The sequence below is a fragment of the Haemorhous mexicanus genome, chromosome 20 (assembly GCF_027477595.1).
Source record: "Haemorhous mexicanus isolate bHaeMex1 chromosome 20, bHaeMex1.pri, whole genome shotgun sequence".
NCBI classification, from domain to species: domain Eukaryota; kingdom Metazoa; phylum Chordata; class Aves; order Passeriformes; family Fringillidae; genus Haemorhous; species Haemorhous mexicanus.
Window position 1 is genome coordinate 5,947,857 of NC_082360.1, and position 22,285 is coordinate 5,970,141.

Here is a 22,285-nt window from a genome sequence, read left to right on the forward strand (position 1 = left end):
CACTTTTCACTACACCGAGTTATTTAGAGGCCCCATGCAGCCTGGTATTGGACACTTCCAGGGGTGGGCCATATTTCTAGCTCGCTGAGTGTCTGTGGTAATTTAATTAAGATTAATTTTATACAGTGGTTTTACTCAAGGAAAGAAGAACTTTATGATAACCACTGTTGTGCTAAAACCTCCTGCTAAAGAGGCTAAATAGAGGGATACAGAAAAACCTTCCGCTAGACCAGGTTGCTCCAAGCCCCATCTAGCTTGGCCTTGAACATTTCCAGAGATGGGGCATCCTCTTGTCCTGCATAGGAAACTCTTATCATCTTTGTGCATTCTCAGCAGAGTAAAAGAATCCCTAAAAAACATAAGTAAAAGAAAGATCATTATCTGTCTGCAAAGCAACTGGAAAGATTATAGGTTTTTCCTGCCATTTGCATGGTTTGGTTTGAAAAGCTGCTTTTTGTCATCATGGATTTGTCCTAATCCAAGTTACAGAGCAGTCAGTAAAAACTTTACCACTATAAAAACTCAATAATTTCAAACTTCACTCAGACTTTTGTATTCCATGTTGCTCTATCCAGCCATGGCAGCATGCCAAGGAACTCTGAGTAGTTGGTCTCCAGTGTACCGGTTTGCTTCCTTCATGCAATCAGAACATTACAAAGAAACTGAAACAGCCCAAGTTCTGTCCCAGTTCCCAGCATTAGCACCCCACCTTCCCTCCCATCCCCAAACCCAGACTGCAGAATATTGACTGAAAATTCATACCACAACTTGTGCTATGTTGATTTCAATCACACTATTTCAACTCTTCCATTGGGTTCTTAAATCATTTCAAGTTGCAAAGCTTGAAAGAAGTTTATGGTGCCTCACAGTGCTGCATTAGGGAGACGTTTCCAAAAGGAAACTCCTCAGGTAACAACTGGTGCTTGCGTGAAGCCCTCAGTGATGCTGAACAAAGTTGCTGTCAGTCTAATCATCATGAACATTGGCTTCAAGCTTTTCAAACAACATGATATAATTAAAATTATAATTAATTGTGTGCACTTAGGACATTCAAAGCGATGTTGAGCAATTGGAAAATAGTTGACAATTGCTATGTGAAATTCAGTATATATCGAGTACAAAGTCACATCTAGAAAAGAAAACAAAATGGGCCACTTCCAAGGTCAAAGATTAAGATTTTTGCTATGTATGCAGGATTTCTATTCTCCCTCAACCTGTCAAGCATGGGACAGGCTTTCCAGTGAAGTGGTGGTCATCATCCCTCAAAGCATTCAAAAAACATGTGGATATGGCACATGAGGACATGGTTTATTAGTGAGTGTGGTGATGGTTGGACTGGATGATCTTAGAAGCCTTTTCCAACCATAACGATCCTACACTTCCCTGAATTCCTATGTGAACATGCACAGCTGGAGACACTCGGGACAGGGACTCAGAAGGAGCGCATCAGGAGCGGTTTGGGTGACTTTCTCCTGCCAGGATGGAGAGGGGACTATGACAGCTGTGCTCAGGCCCGTGTCTTTAGCCTCCAGCCATGACCAACTAGGCCACTTGCCTTGTGTCTCTGTGCTGGGTCCCTGCGTTCGGACACCGCACTGGGCTGGACACACTCTGTCGTGACAGGTTACCGTTTGCAGTGATACCACACGGAGCTGGACATTATTTGTCATGGCACCTCACTGGGCAGGACACCGTCTGTGTAGCACCCGCTGCCCCTCACGCGGAGCCACACGCGACTGTAGTGGTTCCGCGCTCCGATATTTGTCCGGACTCCCCGTTCTTGCCTGCGTGCCACACGGCTGCTCGGGCCGGGCAGCGCGGAGGCGCCGTGAGGGAGCGGAGCAAGGCGGGCTCGGCCAGCGCGGTGCATTGTGGGCAGGGCCAGCCGCCGCCGCCATTTTGTCTCCGTCAGGCACGGCGCGGGTTGTCGGGGCGAGGCGGCCGAGCTGGTGTCTGGCGAAGGGGGTTCGGCCCGCAGCTCACGATGATATCGGCCGCCCAGCTCCTCGATGAGCTCATGGGCCGGGACAGGAACCTGGCCCCGGATGAAAAGCGCAGCAACGTGCGGTGGGACCACGAGAGCGTGAGTGTAGCGGGGCCGCCTCTCCCTCCTTCGCTGCTCTCGCACATTGCGCGGAGCCGGGGCTTTGTCGGAGCGACATGAGTGGGTTCTCTTGGCCGGGGACAACTACGGGAAGGGGGGACGTGCCGGCCAGAGCTGGGGTTCCCCGTGGGTTGTCGGCGTGCGGTTTGGGCCCTCCGTGCTGGGCCCTGCTTGGCGGCCTGGGCCTGGCCGTGCGCGGGACCAGCGCTGAGTCTCGCCGAGGAGGAGGAGGAAGATTCCGACACAGCCGGGCTGTTGTTGGGCTACAGGAGGAACAGCCCCGGTGTTTGGGTGTCTGCGGGGGAAGGCTGTGCCCGCCAGCGCCGCCGTTAACGGGAACGGGGGTTTCCAGAGAGCTGCTGGTGGCGGAGGTCTCCCGTAGGGAAACACAAATATAAGGCGGCCGGGCGGTTAAAGGGATTCAACACTTCTGAGTGGAAGCTGCTGACTTACACGAAGGGGGATGAGATAGATGTTCTAGTTTGGGAGATAAATGTATATGGATCTCTTCCTGAGGGTGGTGTTGGGGGAGGAAAAAGAAGGGCACGCGCTTACCGACTTTAATGTCTGGAGCTTGTAATACAAGGAAAAACCATGAGACTTGGTTAAGAAAAGCTTGATTCTTTCTTTATTTCCTCACTGAGAGGAATCTGCTGGTGGCGGACTCTCTTAAACAAGACTGTCGTTTAGGAGTACTGAACGTACTTTTGTTAATAGGGTGTTCATTCACTTTTGCAATAAGTAGTCCAAACAAGACAACGTTGTTGTTGTTATTATTGTTATTAGTTGGAGTTTCTCCAACTGGTTGAGCTCTGATGAATGATGAGTTAGTTTTGGCTATCATAGTTGAATTGTAAGTTATTTCAGGAAAACTCAGTGGTACCTACAGAGGTCCTATAGCTGCTGCTTTGGGAGAGGTGAACAATGATGAATTCTTAAGTTTTATTTTCTCCCGTTCGTGATACCTTTTTTCGTTATGACGTGTGTTAAAAGAAAATGTCACAGTTACAATGTGTGTTATCACTTAAATGATAGGAATTTCTGTGGTTAAACCTGCACAAAACATTTAGCTGCTCCCCCCTTAGCATTTGCTTGGGATGTTGTTTATTTGGGAGGAGGGAGAAATGCTTGCATTTGGCTGTTCTAAATTGTGTCTTAATCTAAGACATGATTTCATGTTTTTATATGGGATTTAGGTCATTATAAAGGAGGATAATACTTGAATTTTTTTGGAGTGCTTGAATTTGTATGATCTAAGGACTAATAACTATCTTACTTTAGATTTTTCAAGTGTGAGGAACCTTTCCCTTGAAAAATGCTGCTCTGTAGATGAGCAGTGCACGTCAGGAGGAGATCGTGAGTTCAGGAAGTTTTCATGACCTTGTTTATGTGTTTCTAGACTTGCTTTATTAAGAAAATAATTCACTTGGGTGTTTGGTTAGATATTTTCTTTTGATTGTGAATTTAAAATAAGGAGGAGTTAGATGAAATACATGGAATACGAGGTGAATGGCTTCAGCAATGTTGGCCCAGGTAGAACAGATAAGGTGATTGGTTTGGTTTATTTGTTAAGGTAAGAAAGACTTCTTTTCTTGGTTGGTTTTTGTTTTCCCCATCATTCACTTTTAGTAAGTTCAGATTACCTTCTTCATCTTCAGTTGAACGAATCACAGAGTATTTTCAGTTTTTCTTTTCACTTACAGCTTTAGGCTGAAGAGTTTGATTACAACCAAAGGACTCAGTCTCTAAGCTGTTCAGATTTGTTGTTTTACAAATAGGGCCTTGTCTCTCCTTCCCATTCCTCTTAACAGTTCAGAAAGTGAGCACTGTCCTGTGTCTAAGAGCAGTGGGAAAGTACTTCAGTCCTGCAGGATCTGCTGCTGTTTGCTCTGCTTCTGCTTTTATTTATGATTAAATACAACCTTTCTGCAAGGAATGTTTTCCTAGATTTATGATGAGTTCATAAACCCTAGCAATTATTGCTGTTAAACACGTGTCTCAGTTTGACTTTCTTTGTCACCTAAAGATTAAATTTGCAATGCTGACATGTTTTAAAAGACAGGAAATGCAGATAAGGTTCAAATGGTAACATTAATTCCTCTGCCTGCTGTCCTGCTTTTCAGGTGAAATACGTCTGCTCATGTAATTTCTTTTGAGATTAGACATTGACCGACATGCAGCCTGCTCAATGCCAGCATGTTGTATTGATCCCAAAGTGTAGGATTTTGTGTCACATTTCATCAGTTTTGAATGTGGAAGATTCCCACAAGAAGCTCATCTATTTTGCTTATTCTTTGGAGGTTGCATCCATGTGGCTATCAGAAACTGGAAGGTGCAGTGAAATACAAGATAGAAGTGGAAAGTGTGGAAGCAGAGGGTGTGATAGCTCAGTGTGTGATTTATTTGCAGTGCCAGTGAAACATGTAGATCATATGTTATAAAAGCTTTTGTAGAGCTTAAGTTCTTACTATAAAACTTTGACATGATTTAAGCCTTTAATCTCTAAAAATTGGAATTCTGCTTGTGGTATATTTCAATATGATGGCATGTTTTTAGGTGATCGATCCTGGTTTTGACAAAGAGGCTTTGTGTGCAGGAAGAAATTATTAGTATCACGTATTTTAGTCTTTCTGCTTACTGTCATATCTGTAGACAAAGTGTATTTCTTTATTGATTCACACCTTCCTGCTTTAATATGCCACCTGCCTTGAAAGCAGGTTCTTACAGAAATAGTGGTTGCATAACAATTCTGAGACTGTTCTGCAGTATAAGACGCACAGCATGGGCTGTCCGTGCTCCTGTAAGGTTTGAAATTTTGATTCTTCTTCAAGGCAAACTCAGGGTTTTAAAAAAGTGGAGAGGGATGGAGAGCTGTTAGAGACAAATGACTGTGAGCAATCGCCTCTGATTGTGCAGTTTCTCAAAATGTTGCCTTGTATTCAGAGTATGATGGGATGATTTTAGCTATTTATGATGTTTTGTGCTTTTACTTTGATAATGCCAGCAACCTAAATTGCTTTGTATCTAGGTAGAATTTAAGGACTTAATCCTCCAGGGGACGGAGGGAGAGGACTTAACCTTTCATTACTAATACTTTTCCTACAACAAATAACATCTATCTTTAAGAGTGGTTTCTGGAGAAGGGCTGATTGTTTGTTTGGATTTGGGTGGGCAGGCATTGCTTTTAAAATGTCTGCTGCATGTGAGCTTTAATGGATTCAAAGAACTCAACTATGAGAAGGAATTTACTAGTTTTTGATGTGTACCCCACAGTCTGCTGGATTTTATTCTCAGCCTTTTTACTCGGAATTGTCTCTCTAAAGGAATTTGCTTTTGTAATTGTTTATTACTGTTAGAGAGCTACTTCTCCATCAGTAAATAAATTTCTTGCAGAAGAGAAACATGTTAATGTAGAAGCACTAACAATATAGAGCTGTTAATAGCTTCTTTATATGGGAGAGCATTTAACTGCTTCCCAAACTCCAATTGGGCTTGCAATTCTTGCTGTTAACTTAGTGGACTTGGATGTAAAGGATACTGCTTTCCACCTCCTAGGGATTTCAGGGATTATTGAATTAGTGATGAAGAAGTGGAAAGTTCCAAACATCCCTGTTTGTTGTACCAAAGTGTGAGCACTCAGGGGCGTTGAGACCCAAGCTGTCTCAAAGGCTTATCCTGCAGCAGCAGTTTGACACTGACACTTGTCTGTTGCACCTTCTTCCTAGCAGAGTTGGCAGAATAACTCAGCAAAAAGGAGTAAATACTTGTTACCAGCAGTGGTAGTTATGCCTACCAAACTGCCTGCTGTGGAATGTGCTTTCATATTACTTGTGATTAGTGCAGTGGCCTGATAAACTGTGGATGAGTGATGCCAGTTGAAGCTTATCAGCCACCTCTGTTTCAGTCCTTTAATGGTTCCATGATGCTTAGACCATTCCTTGGCCCTTACTGTTCCCACTCACCATTGGTGACTTAGGATTGATTAAAAGTGCAGTTGATGTTCAGCCTGGGAAGGTAGATGTTGGACTCAGTGAAGCTGAGCTGGAATAATACCTGCAAAATTCTGCAGAATTTTCCAGCAAGTTGTATTTTCCTGTTGAAGCAAACACAGTGGAAGAGCATAATGAAATGGGGATGGGAGGGGAAGAAAATTGCTTCAGCTGCAGTGGTCTGAACCACTCTGAAGTGAGTATTTCTCTGCAGGCTGCTTCTTAGGAGAGAATGTCAAGTAATACACTGAGTGCCATCCTAGTGCTAGAGTGGCAGCATATAGAGCTGGTAGAAGAAAATTATGGCAGCTTTTTGCTCTGTGTATGTTTTGTCATTATTTTGGGTTTGAGTTTTTTTGGTTGTTTGATATGGCTTGTGTTTGTTTTGGGGTTTTAATATGTAAATCATTAATACAGTGTATGGCATGTTTAAACCTCATATTTTAATATTGGTTACTCCAACTTTTAGCTGTAATCAGCTCATTAAAAGAGGAGTTTCCTAGTAGTGCTGTTTTGTAATCATTGTAATTCTTTCTGCTCTTAATGAGGATGGGTGTTTTGTTTTATTCATCATACTTCTAATTTTTCCTTTGCTTCCTTTTTTCCTACTGCTTTCTAAACTGTTACAGGCCAGTTTGCTTAATTTTTTGGTTGATGGAAGATATTCTACAACCCTTTTAACTGTATGGTGTGGTCACATTGTCATTACTGTGCTCTCTGTGTCTTAGGAAATTGTTTAATCCTCTGAAATTTTTTGGGAAGTGTCTTTCCCCTGATCTTTATACCTGGATGTGAGTATGAGAAAATGGAAGAAGAAGAGAATGTGTAGAGAAGTTACATTTCTGTGAACTAGTACAGAAATCCATCCCAGAAACTGCTCCTTTGAAGTAATTCTGTAGTAAAACAAGGGATATTGCAACTTTCAGAGAAGAACTTTCTGAGATCAGATTTTGTCCAGTAACTTTCTCCTTCTTTCTGAGAGGGGAGAAAAAAAAAAGTCATGTCACATGTTTTCTTAACTATTCTTGTTAAATTGCTTCTGATAGGTACCGGTGTCCAAACCTGGATCACGGGAGAAGTATTCAAATTACATAATAAGAGATTTGTTTGTTTGTGTTTCTTTTCCATGGTTTGTTAATAGAGAGCCTGATTGTTTTTCTGTAAAGCAGTCAGTAGAATTTTAACTTCTCTAGGCTGGTTTGCAGTCCTGCAGTTAGCTTGGAAAAATAAATGAGGCTGATCTAATTTGATCAACGGGTGTCACAGGTTTTTTAGTGAGGTGGTGGTGTTTGGGGCCTCAGTCCTTATCCCGGTTTCTTCAGATACTTCAGTGTGTGTCTTGGGAGATAAGATACTGCAAGTCTTTGTCCACAGGATATGTGAGAGGATTAGAACTAGGCTGTAATGCATTCACAGTTATTAGATTGCCAAACGTTAAAATGGTGTAATGTAAAGGAGGTGCTGGAAGAACGTCCAGGCTAGTCTTGGATTTACACCTTAATTAATGGCAGTCACATCTGTGGGGAGGGTCTAGTGAAAAGTTAAATAATTAAGATTATTTATGAAGTTAGGGATGAGAGTATTTCTGATTCTACCCTTATGGTTGTTCTAATTGATAGGAGATATTTCTGTGTCATGAACTTAAGGAACTGACCAATTTGACTAGCTAAGCCCATGCTCATGAGTGAGGGTGAATAATCTTTTTAACAAAAGCTGGTTTTATCCATCATATGTTAAGTAATTATTGACTAGAGTAACGGGTTTGTGGGTTTTTGAAATTTCTGGTGATTTTTTTTGTTATCAGAAGAAGAACCTGACTCACTAATGCAAAACCAGACTGTGCAGAAGCAACCCAAACCCTTTCTAGATGTCATGAAACCAGATTAAAATGAATGCCTTTCTGCCTGAAGAGCTATATAATGTCTTGTTGACTGTCATTCTTAAAGTAGGGAATTGTAAAAGCATTGGAGTGGGAAAGCTTCTGGATAATTCTGTATTTTAATTGCCATCAAAGTCCTTGGGACAGTATCAGATGTTTTAGTACAGGTGGCTCTGGTTCTCCAGGCCGGTAGCTCTGAGGAGGTGAAGGCTGAACACAGAGTCGTCCCAGGCAAGCAGAGGAAGCATGTTCCATGCTTCTGTGGCAATTGTTCTCAGCTCTTGTGGCTTTTCACAGTTAAGAATTTCACTGAAACTTACTAAATAGTCCATTCTGATCTCATTCCTTTCCTTTGCAAGTATTAAGTATTTATATTTATAAATTGATGACACCTTCCTCTAATTTTAAATATTTAGTGGTAGAATTAGGAACTGTTACTATTGCAAGGAAAAGTAAGATTTTTAGTGTTTTGTCATCGAAGTGCATCTTGTAGCACGTACTGCTGCCAAGAAATATAAAGGGTGTGTAAAATTTCTAGAAATTTTACTATGTTCAAAGGAAACTATGACACTAAAACTTTGTGTTTTAGTAAAAAAGCGATTACATAAATTTTTCAATTCAAGAGGCAAAAAATGATGCCTGTTTCTTTCTTCTGTCAGGTTTGCAAATACTATCTTTGTGGCTTTTGCCCAGCTGAATTATTTACAAATACCCGTTCTGATCTAGGTAAGTCATAAGTCATTACATTTTTATTCATGGAAAAGTAATTACAGTTGAGCTTTTGTATGCAAACTATGTTTTTATTGTTAATTGCTTTGTCAAAACACTTGAAAAAAATTTTTTTTTTTTTTCATTTCAAGGGTTGCCAGTGATACAGTATGCTAAAAGTAATACTTATTCCAGATCCTACTTTGTCTAAGTGAAAAAGCTTCTTAATTTTTTTTTTTCTTACTGTGTAAGCTATGTTGCTGGGTTTGGGATGCTTTTCTCCTGCTCAAGTGGCAGTTTCTAGTTTGGGTTACTCTACCTGGGCAGGGTTTTAACCTGGTTTTGTGTGAGTATGTACTATTGAGCTGCTTTACCTAAAGTAAGACTCACTTACTGTAGTAGTTATATCTGAAGACCAGCTCTAAATTACTGGTAATTGATGGCTACATGTAGCACATAGTTTGGAGATGTTAACTTAGCAAAATCAGGCTTTTTGTCTGTGTTAGTTTCTGTTGAAGAGTTCGAGAGTCTAGGGAAGGTGAGGAATTTTAACACAGTCACCTTCATGAGCTCAGGGCACATACCTCCTAATTTACTCTGAAGATCTGTTTTAAGTAGCCAGTGTGTTGCAGAGAAGCCTGGAAATCAGAAAGTGCCTGATGAAATTTCCCTTCATATGCAATTTTTCTTTTTTTGTTCTTTTATTTTTTTTTAAGCCCCAGGTGTTTAGGATATTACATAGTTTGTTTGTATTTACTGATGTAAAACTTGATCTGGAAATTCTGTTCTTTATCATGACTTTGTATGTCGAGTCTCTTTTTTATAACTACCTAATGATGTTGGCATTCTTTTTCTTCAGTGCGTCTTTCAAGCTCCAAGCAAAGGAAGCAGAAAAACAGAAGCATAAAAATCTTTGTGAAATATTTAAAGCTCTGTTCTGTCATGATGCACAAACAAATGTTGGTGGAATATGAATACAACATTTAGGAATGCAAACTTAATCTTTTTGTGTTGTCTTCTTAGGTCCTTGTGAAAAAATTCATGATGAAAATCTACGCAAACAGTAAGTTTGTTGTTTGATATGTTAAAGTAAATAAAGTTTCTGGGATCTTACAATTTGTTAATAGCAGCCCAAACATTACGAATTACTTGCTCTTTTTATTTGCAAAAGTTTATTTAAATTTTTATTTAAATAAAAATTTACTTATTTAAATATGTAATATTCTCTTATTGTGAGCAAGAATTTATAATACTGTGTGTCTTGTTACTTAGTTTTCAGTCTATTACAGATTGATGTGAACTCTCATTTTTAAAATCTTTTCTCAGGTATGAGAAGAGCTCTCGGTTTATGAAGGTGGGCTACGAGAGAGACTTCCTGCGCTATTTGCAGAGCTTGCTTGCTGAGGTGGAGCGCAGGATCCGGAGGGGCCACGCTCGTTTGGCTCTTTCACAGAACCAACAGTCTTCTGGGGTGAGTCTGCAGGAGTCATTGAGGCAGCTTTTCCTGTAGATAGCATCTTCAGGGTCTTATCTATTCAGGTGAAACTTGTTATTATCCAGAAGATTCCTGATGAATCAGATTTTTTGTCTGTTAGCCAACAGATTGCATCCGGCATTAATAGACAAGCCAAGTGACTCCAGAGTCACCAAGAGCCCTCTCTGTTCTCGTCGTCTCTTTGTTTCCTCAGAATGAGTATCTGTTCTCTGCCTGTCAGGTGTTGTCTTTACCCTGAGAACCTCAGTTTACGTTCTCTCCACTAGTTGCACGTTCCTCCCTCCCTGCACCAGCAAACTGTGCCTTTCCCCGTGGTAGATTTAGAGCAGTGTCTGTGGCCTGCGCTCTCTGAGTTTTGTGACTGCCAGGGCAGCCTTGCTATTTCTGCTGCCCCACCTCACTGTTCTGTACAAAGTCAAGTCCAGTTGCTTCAGAAGGAGCTGTGGACAGTATGAAATTGAGAGATGCCATTTGTGGAGCAGAGGAGGGAGTGCGGCAATAAGTCTATTCTAGCAGCCTGCTGAGAGGACACTGCTAACTAATACATCTTTGAAGTGAGATTCTTTTTGCATTTTACACTCTGAGTTTGAAATTTAAAGCCTACAGAACCTCTAAGTCATAATTGAATGTCTGCAAAGATATGTAATAGCTGCATGGGAGTGTCAGAGTTTAAAGTTAGGACTTTGAATACATTTTTCTTACTTTTTATGGGCCAGGATCTTGAACATTTTTATTTATTTGGGAGGAAGTAGTGTGACTAGACTTAACAAGGGTGGAGTAAGTTGTGTTGAGGAGTGTTTTATGTTAGACTAGACTATTATTAGTAGCTTCTCATGGAAGAAGAGGCCAGGGGGAAGTTATTCCCAAAGTGTCTCTGGAATATGAGAAGACATACATTTGTGTGTTTAAGCTATTTTAACAAAAGAAAAAAAAAAAGCCAACAAGGAAAGAAAAAAAACCCCAACTCACTCTTGTACTTTTTACAGGGAGCAGGACCTACCGGTAAAAATGAGGAGAAGATTCAGGTGTTAACTGACAAAATTGATGTACTGCTTCAACAGGTGAGGGCTTTTTAACCCCCATGAGAGAGATCTCTTGCTTTTGTTACTTGATCAAAAAAATAAATTTTTAATGTTTTTATTGCCTTTTAGATTGAAGAACTAGGTTCAGAAGGAAAGGTGGAAGAAGCACAAGGAATGATGAAACTCGTTGAACAGTTAAAGGAAGAGAGAGAATTGCTGAGGTCTACAACTTCAGTAAGTCACATGTGCATAGTTCTGTGAGACATACCAAAGTTTGGTGCACAGTACATTCTAAATAACTATGTCCTTCCACTGAAGGCATGCAAGGTCTGTGCAGAATTCATTACATAGTAGCAGGACATTTGGCTGTGTTAATCCAGTGTATTGATTAGGCATTCTATCTTGGGAGAAGGCTTCCTGCACACAAATTATGAAATTACTCACCCAGCACTCCTGGAGGAGAGCTTGCACCTTCCTCTAGTTGAGGTCTCAGTTAAACTTTGCCTGGTGACCTCTGCAGTATAATTCTACTGAGCTACCAATGTAACTGTTACAGAAGGCACTTGAGTCAGGGCTATGACTGGGCTGTGACAGGCATCTGTCTGACTCTGAGAGCTGCAGAAGCCAGAGGGAATGTTTCAAGTATCAATTTCTTGTTAATAAAAAGGAGCTTAAGTTTAAAGATTTTATTTTGGTGTTTAATGAAATGCTCAAATTGAGATTCTTGTTTTCAGAATTCAGTTTGAATTCTTAAATTCAATTTTGTCTATACCATATTTTAAGAGTTCTTGTTGCTGTGTGCAACATTTATGAGCTCTTCGTTACAATTTATTGAAACAACAGCCAGAAGGATTGAAAGTTTGAAAATTCTGTTGGTTTTTTTTAGAATTAAGAAATCTTGTTTTTATTAAAAAAACTGATAATTCTAGTAGAAATGCTTTCATAGCAAAATTATTTAAAAGGTGTAATAGTTTTGAGGAGGTTAATTTGAACTTTATCTTGTTTACATGTTCTTGGGTGTGATATGGATTGATGTTTTTCATTGGGACTCACTTAATTTTTGCTTTAAGTGATTAATTGGGAAAGGACTTAATTTGTTGTGGTGTAAGGTTTTTTTATTAAAATAGGGATATTTTCTTTCAGTTTTGCTTGTGTGTTATTTGAAACATGCTTAAAAATCTGTGGATTGGGTTTTGTAACAGTTGTTTAAGAAATTTAAAACATATAAAGCTTTGTTTGACTTTATTTGTGGTGTGATTTTTATTCCTCGCTTTTGTTGGTTAACAATGTGTTTTAATGTTTGATGTGTTCTCTTAACAATTTTTTGATTTGTGGGAGAATGAAGCATATTAAAGATGTGATGAATACTTTAATTTTTTTTTAAATGTGATTACTTTTTGAGATATATATGTAGGACTATTTTTAGTTTTTACTTTTTGGGGTATACTTAATGAAGTAAAAGCTTGTAAAAATGTTGATAGGCCTGATTACTTGTTTTTTTAAGAGCTCTTAAATGTTGCACACAGTATGTTTATGTCCATGCTGTATGATTCATGAACCTGGGTTTTTGTTGAAATTTCAGTGTACTTCTCATATGTCTGTTGAAACAGTGGTTTAATTTGACCACCATACTTTTAAATAGAAGCCAGTATTTCTCTTTGTTTTTCTTGATGTGGTATTCTAGCCTTTTGATTCCTTGAGGTATATTCCATGGTAGTTCTGCAGCTCTTGACATTTCAAAAGTTGATGCAAAAGAAATCTAAAAACTGAAAAAAAAAAAGCTTTAAAAGAAAAACTTAAAACTTTAATTTTTCTGATATTGCAAGAAAGCTGCAGATATGACTGTATACATGTTAATGCAGTGAGTAATGGTTCTGTGGTTTTTCATGGGCTGCTTCCATGTGGGAGTGGTCATAGGGTGGCTTCATCTCTCCCTGTTTACTGTGATGGGGTGCAGTGAACCAAAGATAAAGCAGGCAGATGTGATTTCAGCTTTCAGTAGAGCTTGGGATATGACAACAGTAACATACAGTTATAAACCTCTTCACTGACTAAAACTTCTCTTTTGCCAAATCAAATATTCTTTTTTTTTTCAGACAATTGAGAGCTTTGCAGCCCAGGAAAAGCAAATGGAAGTTTGTGAAGTTTGTGGAGCCTTTTTAATTGTAGGAGATGCACAGTCCAGGGTAGATGACCACTTAATGGGAAAGCAGCACATGGGTTATGCCAAAATAAAAGCTACTGTAGAAGATTTAAAAGTAAGTATTTCCTCCAGTTACTGAAATTAAAAATGCTTGGAGGTTTCCTAACTTACATAAAAGGCTGTGTGAAGAAGGTGAAGCATTCCCAAGAAATGGAATCCTGCACTGTGCTTTCACTGATGTAATTTGTTGTGACATTAGAAACAAGCAAGGATGTTGGTTCAGGTTGGAATTTTTATGGCCTTTTAAAGGAAATGTAGTGTGGCCTCCGTTGTGAGAGTGACAAGCAAAAAAAGGTTCTGCAACACAAAGGATTTTCTTTTCAGGGATTTTAGGAAGCACTGTCCTTTGTTTGGAAGATAAAATGGAACTGTTTTAAAAGTTTAGGCTTTTACATCCTCAGAATCTGTAAGCTTAAGTGTCTTGAGTAATCTTCATTTCTTCCTGTGAACTTTTTTTTTAAGGAAAAGTTACGAAAAAGAACAGAAGAGCCTGACCGTGATGAAAGGTTGAAAAAAGAGAAGCTAGAACGGGAAGAGAGGGAGAAAGAGAGGGAGCGGGAAAGAGAAGAGCGGGAAAGAAAGAGACGACGTGAAGAGGAAGAAAAGGAGAAAGAGAGGGCTCGTGACAGAGAGAGACGTAAAAGGAGCCGTTCACGGAGCAGGCATTCAAGCAGGACATCTGACAGGAGGTGCAGCCGCTCACGAGACCACAAAAGGTCAAGAAGCAGAGAAAGAAGACGAAGCAGGTACCTCTGTGTGTCTCTGTGTCTCTTAAGTATTTTCAGGTGAATTGCCAAAAGGTAAAAATCTTGTGGGGACTTATCTGTCAGCCTGAGTCACATCACTGATTTGTTCGCTTCACTTATGTCTTTCTTCTCAAGTGAAGACGTGCCTTATTGGCTCTAAGGATAATCAAGTTTTTCTGAGTGTCACTGTCTTGTCTCCATTTTTGGAAGATGAAACCATAGTGGTAGAAGCGGCTTTTTGAGGGAGCTTTCAGCAAACAAAGAATGCTCCCAAAAAATATGATTTCTTGTTTCTTCCTTCAGCTGGTCTTTATTTTATGGTGGTAGATACTTTTAAACTATGTAGTTAAGTGTTTCAGTAAATGAAGAGGGCATATTTCTTATGTACTGAGAAATATTTCTATACAATATGTTAATATTTGGTTTCTGCAGGTAATCACTGTATTTAAAAGTGCTACTGTTTTACTGTTGTATATTCTGAGATAGAAAATAGCAGCTGAGATTTACATTTTTGAAATTCTCTCTGAATGTTAAGGAGTCGTGATCGGAAGAGAAGCAGAAGCCATGATAGATCAGAAAGGAAACACAGGTCTCGTAGTAGGGACAGGAGACGGTCAAAAAGCCGGGATCGAAAATCCTACAAGCACAGAAGCAAAAGCAGAGAGAGAGAACAAGACAGGAAGTCAAAAGAAAAAGGTATGTTTGTTTAAGGACTGAGTTCTTAGCAAGTTCTGAAACAAATCTTTTCATAGAGTCTCAAAAGCTGTTAGCTTTTCAGTGAATGCCTGAAAGTTCTTAGTACCAATTCAGACCTCATTTTGAGAGGTGTATGTGTTGCTGTAAGCAATTGGAAGCATTTTTTCTTTCCAGTTACTGTCACTACATGTGTGTGCATACCTACACCCCAGTGTCCTTCTCTTACCTGTTGCAGTTTGCCTGCAGATGAAGAGTGCAAGGATTTTTATATATTTTAAGACCTGTTTACCTTTTGAAAAATGTATGCCTGTAATCATAATTTTCTAAGAGTGAATGTCTTATATTCCTACTCCCAGTGGATGTTTGCAATTACCCTTTGCAGGTGCATGTTTTGTGGGAGGCTGGTACCTTGCTTCTCACCTGTACCACCTATTAGTTCTCAACACTATCATGTTTCCTTTATTATTCTTTTAATAGTGCTTATAAGTTTTTTTCCCAATCTGTAAATGCAGTTCAAGATAAATAGTGCAGAATCCCTGTGATGCTCTAAATGACAATTTATGCCTTCTCCCCAGTCTCCTGCTCTTCCCCCCACCTTTCTCCTCTTTTTTTAAAATTTTTTTTATTTTTTTATTTGTTTTTTAAACAAAGTGAGTCTTGCTTTGTCAGTATTCAGGTGAGTCTGAACAGAAGGCTGTGTTAGTCTTTGAACAGTTTTGTAGCTGTACGTGCCATGTACCACCACATTCATGGTGACTCACTGTTTCACCAGAGGCTGAAGCTCAGAAACTTTAAGTAGGATTACAGAGAGCTACAGTGAGAACACTGTACATTCACATTCTGTGAGAAGATACTAATTCACTGTTACTGCTAAATTTCCCCCTTTTAAAGTTTTTTGGAACTTCTGTAGGAACGTAATACTTCTGGCTCTGGTGGGGAGCTGACTAATGGCCAGTCCGAAACAGCCACCCCACTTCATGGGCTGATCATCAGTAATGGATGAAACAATTGTGTTTCTAAGGTACTTTTGAGGTTCTCTGGAATGAAAGGTGCTCTGTGCATGTGTCTGGGTTGCATAGGCCTGTCTGCTTGACCCGTCTCTGTATTTCTCCAGTGGATTGGTTGCCAAAATGTTGGTAATGCTTCATGTATTTCTCTTCCCCGACTTCCTCGGACTGTTTGAATTATTCTGGTTTATAGTGTGGGCCACCTTTAGTATTGATTCTTCTCCCATTTTCCTTTGCCGTGTAAGAGAGTGGGTTTTGTTGCTTGCTCGTTGGCAGTGGAAATGATGTGCAGGCTTTAAACTATTCAGTGTTGTAGCCTATATTTGTCCATTTGTTACTATTCTTACCTGATTTTTTGCCTGCTTTATGAACAGATTTCTGGTACTTGGTGAAGAATGTCCTGTTCTCTTGAATGTGTGTTATCTATGCATATAAATAACTGCTTTCTTATTTATTCAAATTTGGTCTGGTTTTGAGCTTTTCAGTTCTTTCATTAATCTTCCCATAAATAGAGGAGCTAGTGATCTCTCTTCAACGTCTCAAGTATTTTTAGTTTTAATTTGACTGATTTCCTTGCTGGCTGTTTTATTTTCTGCTTGCTACTTTCTTCCACCAGAAATGAGGACAGTGAGGTGATGCTATGAGCTGTGATGAAAATCCCACCTGGGAAAATCAATTACTTTTTTTGACTCTGCCATCCCAACATTTGTAAAAGCACAAATAAGCCTTAGAGAGCAGGACTGTAATGCTGAAGAAGTTTGTGATTTTTTCCCTTTTTTGGGAAAGTCTTTTGACAGAGAAAAAAATAAAAAAGAGGAGGGAAGGAAGGAAAAAACCAAATCCAGTAGTAATTACTAAGGCAACAAAATGTTAATTTCTGTACTTAAGCTGTAAGCACCATTGCATCGTCATATTTGTGATGTGGCACTGTAGATAGGTAGTTAAGAATAACACTTTTAGAGATTCATATGTTTGAAGTGTGTGGCTTTTGCACAATAGTAACTTCAAAGTTAAATCTTAACTTGCTACATTGGGAATCTTGTCTCCAGAATCAAATCTACTTTATAGCCACCACTGATCTGCAATTGTAAAAGTAAGCAGCAAAGGCTGTAACTAGTAGTGCCTTTCATTGGATATCTCAGACTGCTTTATAAACATGAATATTAACACTAAAAAACCCCAGGAAGCAGTTTACCAAGACTTGTGTACAATTGCACATTAAATTAGTCCCACGCTTTGAAAATTCAGAAGTCCTGGTTTCTCAGATACTGGTTCACTCAGATACTGTAGAAGACGGCAGCCAAGGTTATAAGAGAAAAGTGTGTGTAAAAATGGGGGCACTTGGTTTGTGACGCAGATTTCAGGGTCAGAGATACCTTTGCTAAAGAAAGGAGCCACCAGCCGTAAACACCAGCGGAGCATTAGCTTAATATAAACCAGTAGAATGCACCTACTGTTCAAATTAACAAACTTCAGAGCAGATGCAATAAATAGATTATAAAATCAAAATTATTTTCCAAGTACCTTCATTTTATGAAGGGTTAATACTGGAATGGGACTCCAGACCACTTTGGCTTGGCTTTCTATCTTCCCTAATCTAGATTCTTATACTTGAATTTAAAAAATTATGATCATGTTTTAATGTTAGTGATTAAACCTCAGCAAATATTGCAAGAACACTTCAGTAATACTGGATATTATGTTTGATTTCCTGAACAGTAAAGCGATTCACTTTGTCATGATAAGAATTCTCACAAAACACATCACAGTTGCCCACACAATCTCAGTCAGAAAAATGTGCATGTGCTTAATCAGGAAGCAAAATCAATATTAATGTGATTTATACCTAATAGATCACAGCTGAAATAATACAACCAGTTCCAACAGCAAACTAATTTTATGTGCTTTCTCTCTTACTGATTAAAAATACAGTGGAGGAGCTTAACTTCTTGCAGATACTCTAGGGGTTGAAAAGTTATTGGGCTGTTTGTTGAATACACTTTTTCAGTTCTGCTTGGCAAACTGGCGGTTTGGTATGGTCTACCTATTTTAATACTAAAATTTTTAGAAGAGTTTGGTCTTTCATACCACAGTTTATTAGTTTTTTTTAACCTTAAACAAAATTATCCTTCTTGACCACATTCAAGACACAAACAAGACAGAACAAAACCCTGCACACTGCACATCCATAGGGCTATTAAGATCTACCATATCTACATAGGACAGAAGATAAGATTATTGGACTGACTACTAGTCCTCTGCGGGGAAACAAGACTACTATTCCTCAGTGGATCCACGTGTGCACCGGAGATACCTTTAAGACACAAAAAGAAGACTTTTTAACAAGGTTAGTTAGAGTGCAATCTACCTGCGGAGTTGCCAAATTGAGGGCAGACAGACCCAAACTGACTTAGTCATTCAGTGAGCTGGGTGATGTTGCCATGTGCTTTCTCCAAGCACCCTGCACTGGATGTGCTGCTGCAGGTGAATCCTCACTACTGGTGGTCATTAGGTAGTTGCCCTCATTTCTCTGTGAGGGCTTAACCCTATCCTTTGGTAGTGTGTTATAAAACAAAGAAGTTGGAATGTTGCTACGCTTTTAAAGCTTAATTTCTTGCTTTGTATCCTGGAATATAAAAGTGTATTATGCCAGTCTAGGTGATAATGTTATTTAAAATAGCTTTTTCAGAGTGTTCGATCTATGTGCTCCTGTGTCAGGGATATATCTATTTATATTATTTATTTTGATTGCCCAGATAGCAGGGAATAATCAGAAAAAAGTGCATGAATGTTGTTCTGTATGATGACATCTGAGAGGTTGGTTTTTGGATTTTTTTTTTTTTCTCTCCAGAGTATCTTTACTGAGCAAGAGTTGAATATTATGGTGTGAAATAATACAGCAGGAATTGGTATTTTTATTAAATTTGCAAATACTGAATTTACAGATGAGGCACGCAGCTCTAATACTGAATGTTTTTCTTCCCATGGAAATATTTTTACTTCTGGCTTCCTTCCTTCTTTGAAGATTGAGGTTTTCGTGTAGCAAATGCTTCAGTAAGCTTCCCAATTGATGATCAAATTGTGGGCTCCTTCCCCCATAGCTTGCTGTTTCTTTGCCTTTGAAAAAAACCTGCTTTTTATATATCTTCTAAGCTGTCTCCCCAAGCCCTTTTAATGAGTTGTTTATAAATGACTGCTGTTTTTATGAAATTGAGAATCAACAACGCTGACAAATGTGCAGCTTCATATTTAATTTTGGTTGTCACTGATCTCCGCCTTCAAAGCTGTCAGTGCTTAATATTGTTGCCCAAAGTATTTGATAGTTTGAGATTGCTAGTTTTTAATTGGCAAGTATCAATTTCTTTGATAATGCACTCAAACATTGTCCACCACTCTTTTCTGATTCTCTTTCAAGAACCATAATTAATGAAAATTATAAACCAAAGCAAGCCATACACAATCAGAAATCAAAACTTGGGGACCAGAAGAGTCCCATAGTAAGTAAGGAAGCCATGCACCATAATTACACATCTGCCTAACTACTTTACCCCCAATTTGTTCACTTTGACAGAGAGCTGAGTAGCTGCCTCTGTTAGGAGGTTGGACCTTTCTCCTCTTCCCCCACCCTATACTGTCTCCTTCTGCCTTTATTTTGTCCCCTCTCCATTCCAGCATGGTAGTCTGAAGCCTATTTCTGTAACTCTTTGAGTATTACTGTTATTGCTATAGAAAGTAATTGTCCCATGTTGTATGCAGTATATATCTCACATGTGCAATGTTTGTTTTTATTTTGAAATCCATGGTCAATGTCTTCTTTCATGGCAGAAAAGAGGGGATCTGATGATAAAAAAAGTAGTATGAAGTCCAGTAGTCGAGAAAAACAGAGTGAAGACACAAATACAGACTCGAAGGAGAGTGAGACTAAGAATGAGGTCAATGGGACCAATGAAGACATTAAATCTGAAGGTGACACTCAGTCCAATTAAAACTGATCTGATTTGACCTCAGATCAGACAGAGGTAAGTGCATTATTTCAAACTTTGATTAGGGCTTTTTGTTACTGTTTAACAGTGCAGCGTAAGTATGCACAGATGAAGATGGAACTAAGTCAAGTAAGAAGACAAACTAAAGCACCTTCTGAAGGAAATGACAGTGTAGTCCTGCAAAACGTTTTGAGGTACATTGTTTTGTCTCAGCTATTTTTGTAGCAGACTCGTGCCCCCATTAGTGTGCCTCTTTGGGACATATTTGTAATATAGCCACGATAGAAAAATTAATTATCTTTTTTTATTTTTAGGGATTTTGTTATCGTTTTTTAAAAAAAAGTTGAACTGGTTTTGTATTTAAGTCCATATTGTGTTGGTACATCAGCAGAAACTTTTGCTTAAATACTTAATATTTGAGGCACATGTTGGACTACTTTGTTTTCATATAAACTGCTAGTATTTCTTTGTCAAGGATGTTTCTAGTTTTTTTGCTTTATTGCCTTGCATTCTAATGCAGTTTGTTCTGTAACTCGAGAGCCAGTAGCATTGGATTGATGGAAGTGTAGGGTTTATGAATTATTGCAGCTGACTACCATACCTCACACAGCGTTGGTGTTGTGAGCGGCCCATGAAAAGCCAAATTAAAAATCAAGGATTCAGTCAAACTAAGCAGGTACTCATGCCAGGTACTCCTTTCTCTACCCACATCCATGTTTGAATGCTGTTGCCTGTAATCTTTAAGCTTACTGTTGTGTTTTTGATTTTGAAGCTAGTGAAAAGGACTTTTTGTGTATTGTGTGAATACTGTAAATCTGATGTTAACAGAATGGAATTTTCTTTCAACTGTGTGTAGGGATGCAGTGCTGCCCAGAATTAGATATCTTTAAAGAGTTTAAAATCCAATAAACACTACATAATATTCGCCTTGTTACTTTCAATGCAATTCAAGTCTTTAAGAGGTATGTGCTTAATATTTCCTACTGTGTAGGAGACTTTGCAGTCAGCCATAGCACAGAAGAGTGGAGTGGCTGGTAACAGGCTTGTAAGGCAGATGTAAATGCAGAGACAGATGCCACCAAATGATGGCAGTGTTGATGGCAGGAATATATGCTGGAAACTATTGTGGGAAATGAAGCAGCTAAGCAATAGGCAATTATGTATTGAAAGGACAACTTGAAGTTTTTTCCCCACTCTTGACATAGCTTTCTTACAGAAGGTCTTTAGTTGTATTCCTGAAATAAGAAACTAACAGTGGAGGTGACAGCTGATAAATGAGCTTCTTGTAGTATAATTTGTTACTGTAGTTGCATTACGTATGCTAGGAACTCTTAAACATTTAATGTTGATATTAAACAATTAATGCTGCATCATTGCTTCTAATGCCAGTCATGTTCAATGGTGATGTTTTTGTAGAGTTAAGATGACAGCTAACAACTGGGCGAGTGTATAGGAATGGTAAACAAAATGCTCCTAATGCTGTCTAATCGTCTGTTCTCCCAAAATTTTGCGTTATAGGACTACTGTGTGAGGAGTCTGCGAAGACAGCAGAAGACAGCTTAAACTGAAGATCTGCTTTTAAATGAGGTGAAAGAAAGCTGTAGTGGCATAGAAAAATATAAAGTTGAGTTAGATTTTTTTTTTTTTTAATAAAATTTAATTCAGGACTGGTGTTTCCTCCCAGAGTTCAAAAAGATGTGTTGATAATAGCACATATGCTACTGAGAATATAAGTCCTGTATCCTTCTTTTTCTTTAAGACTTTTTAAGATAAGAAACCAACATAACCTGAACACATGGCTTGCTCAGTGTTTAATTGCAAGTTTTCATTCTTGGACTTTAAAACACAAGAATAAATGTTTAGTATTTGTGTGAATTGAACTAAAATTAATCTGATTTTTACAACTAAGCAGTTCCTAGCTTCTTGATATATGAGAAATGGAAATAAAGTCTCTTTGAATTTCTGTTACAAATTTGATTGTCTCTGTCATTGAACATTTAATATTAAATAAGCTTATTTCCTAATAAATTTCTCATGTCTTCAAGCTTATTTCATTAATTTGGATGCTTAGTTATTCTGTGCTGTTTGTGAGTTTGGGGTTTTTTTTTGGTTCCATCAGGATTTAATTTCAGGCTTACTTTTGCAGCAGTTAGATGCTGTTGGGTTCACCATCTCCCCAAAAAGCACCTTTTGCTGCAGTGGGTTAAGAAATTACAGAAATCTTGCAAAAAAAAGTGGCAGTATTAATTCTTTATAACAGTTCACCTTCAACAGCATAGCTTAGAGAGATGCCAGTGCTGAGACTGGCTTCCAGACTGTTTCTTATTTGCATTGCAGTATTGGTTTGTGGTATTAACAGTCCTGTGCAGTTGGTCAGAACAGACACACAGGCAGGGAGATGTGCCTTGTGCTTCCCTGTGAAGCTGTCATGCAAGCAAGAGTGGTTCTTGTTG

The 22,285-nt window shown here is 38.9% G+C and overlaps 1 protein-coding gene across 6 annotated transcripts; it reads left to right on the forward strand.

Annotated features, from left to right (window-relative positions):
* Nucleotides 1–1,877: 1,877 nt before the first annotated feature.
* On the forward strand, nt 1,878–21,881 carry LUC7L3 (LUC7 like 3 pre-mRNA splicing factor). Of its 6 annotated transcripts, XM_059864422.1 has the most exons (12): nt 1,879–2,083; nt 8,632–8,698; nt 9,704–9,743; nt 10,007–10,151; nt 11,162–11,236; nt 11,327–11,431; nt 13,294–13,455; nt 13,863–14,146; nt 14,682–14,842; nt 19,675–19,815; nt 19,921–20,026; nt 21,351–21,881. In XM_059864422.1, exons 1-12 carry the CDS (start codon nt 1,985–1,987, stop codon nt 21,361–21,363), a joined length of 1,398 nt encoding a protein of 465 aa, XP_059720405.1. In that variant the 5' UTR covers nt 1,879–1,984; the 3' UTR covers nt 21,364–21,881. The 6 variants fall into 6 exon arrangements, 5 of the variants coding, with proteins under 5 accessions (XP_059720408.1, XP_059720407.1, XP_059720405.1 ...); XM_059864425.1 differs by lacking the exon at nt 19,675–19,815 and having other exon boundaries at nt 1,878–2,083; XR_009488916.1 differs by lacking the exons at nt 19,921–20,026; nt 21,351–21,881 and adding an exon at nt 18,071–18,196 and having other exon boundaries at nt 19,675–19,759.
* Nucleotides 21,882–22,285: the final 404 nt, after the last annotated feature.

Bases quoted from the DNA above. Each gene is read 5' to 3' on its own strand.
- LUC7L3 (XM_059864421.1), top strand. From the start codon at position 1,985: ATGATATCGGCCGCCCAGCTCCTCGATGAGCTCATGGGCCGGGACAGG. The intron at 9,744-10,006 runs GTAAGTTTGTTG...ATCTTTTCTCAG, and splicing joins GATGAAAATCTACGCAAACA to GTATGAGAAGAGCTCTCGGT. The intron at 10,152-11,161 runs GTGAGTCTGCAG...TACTTTTTACAG, and splicing joins AGAACCAACAGTCTTCTGGG to GGAGCAGGACCTACCGGTAA.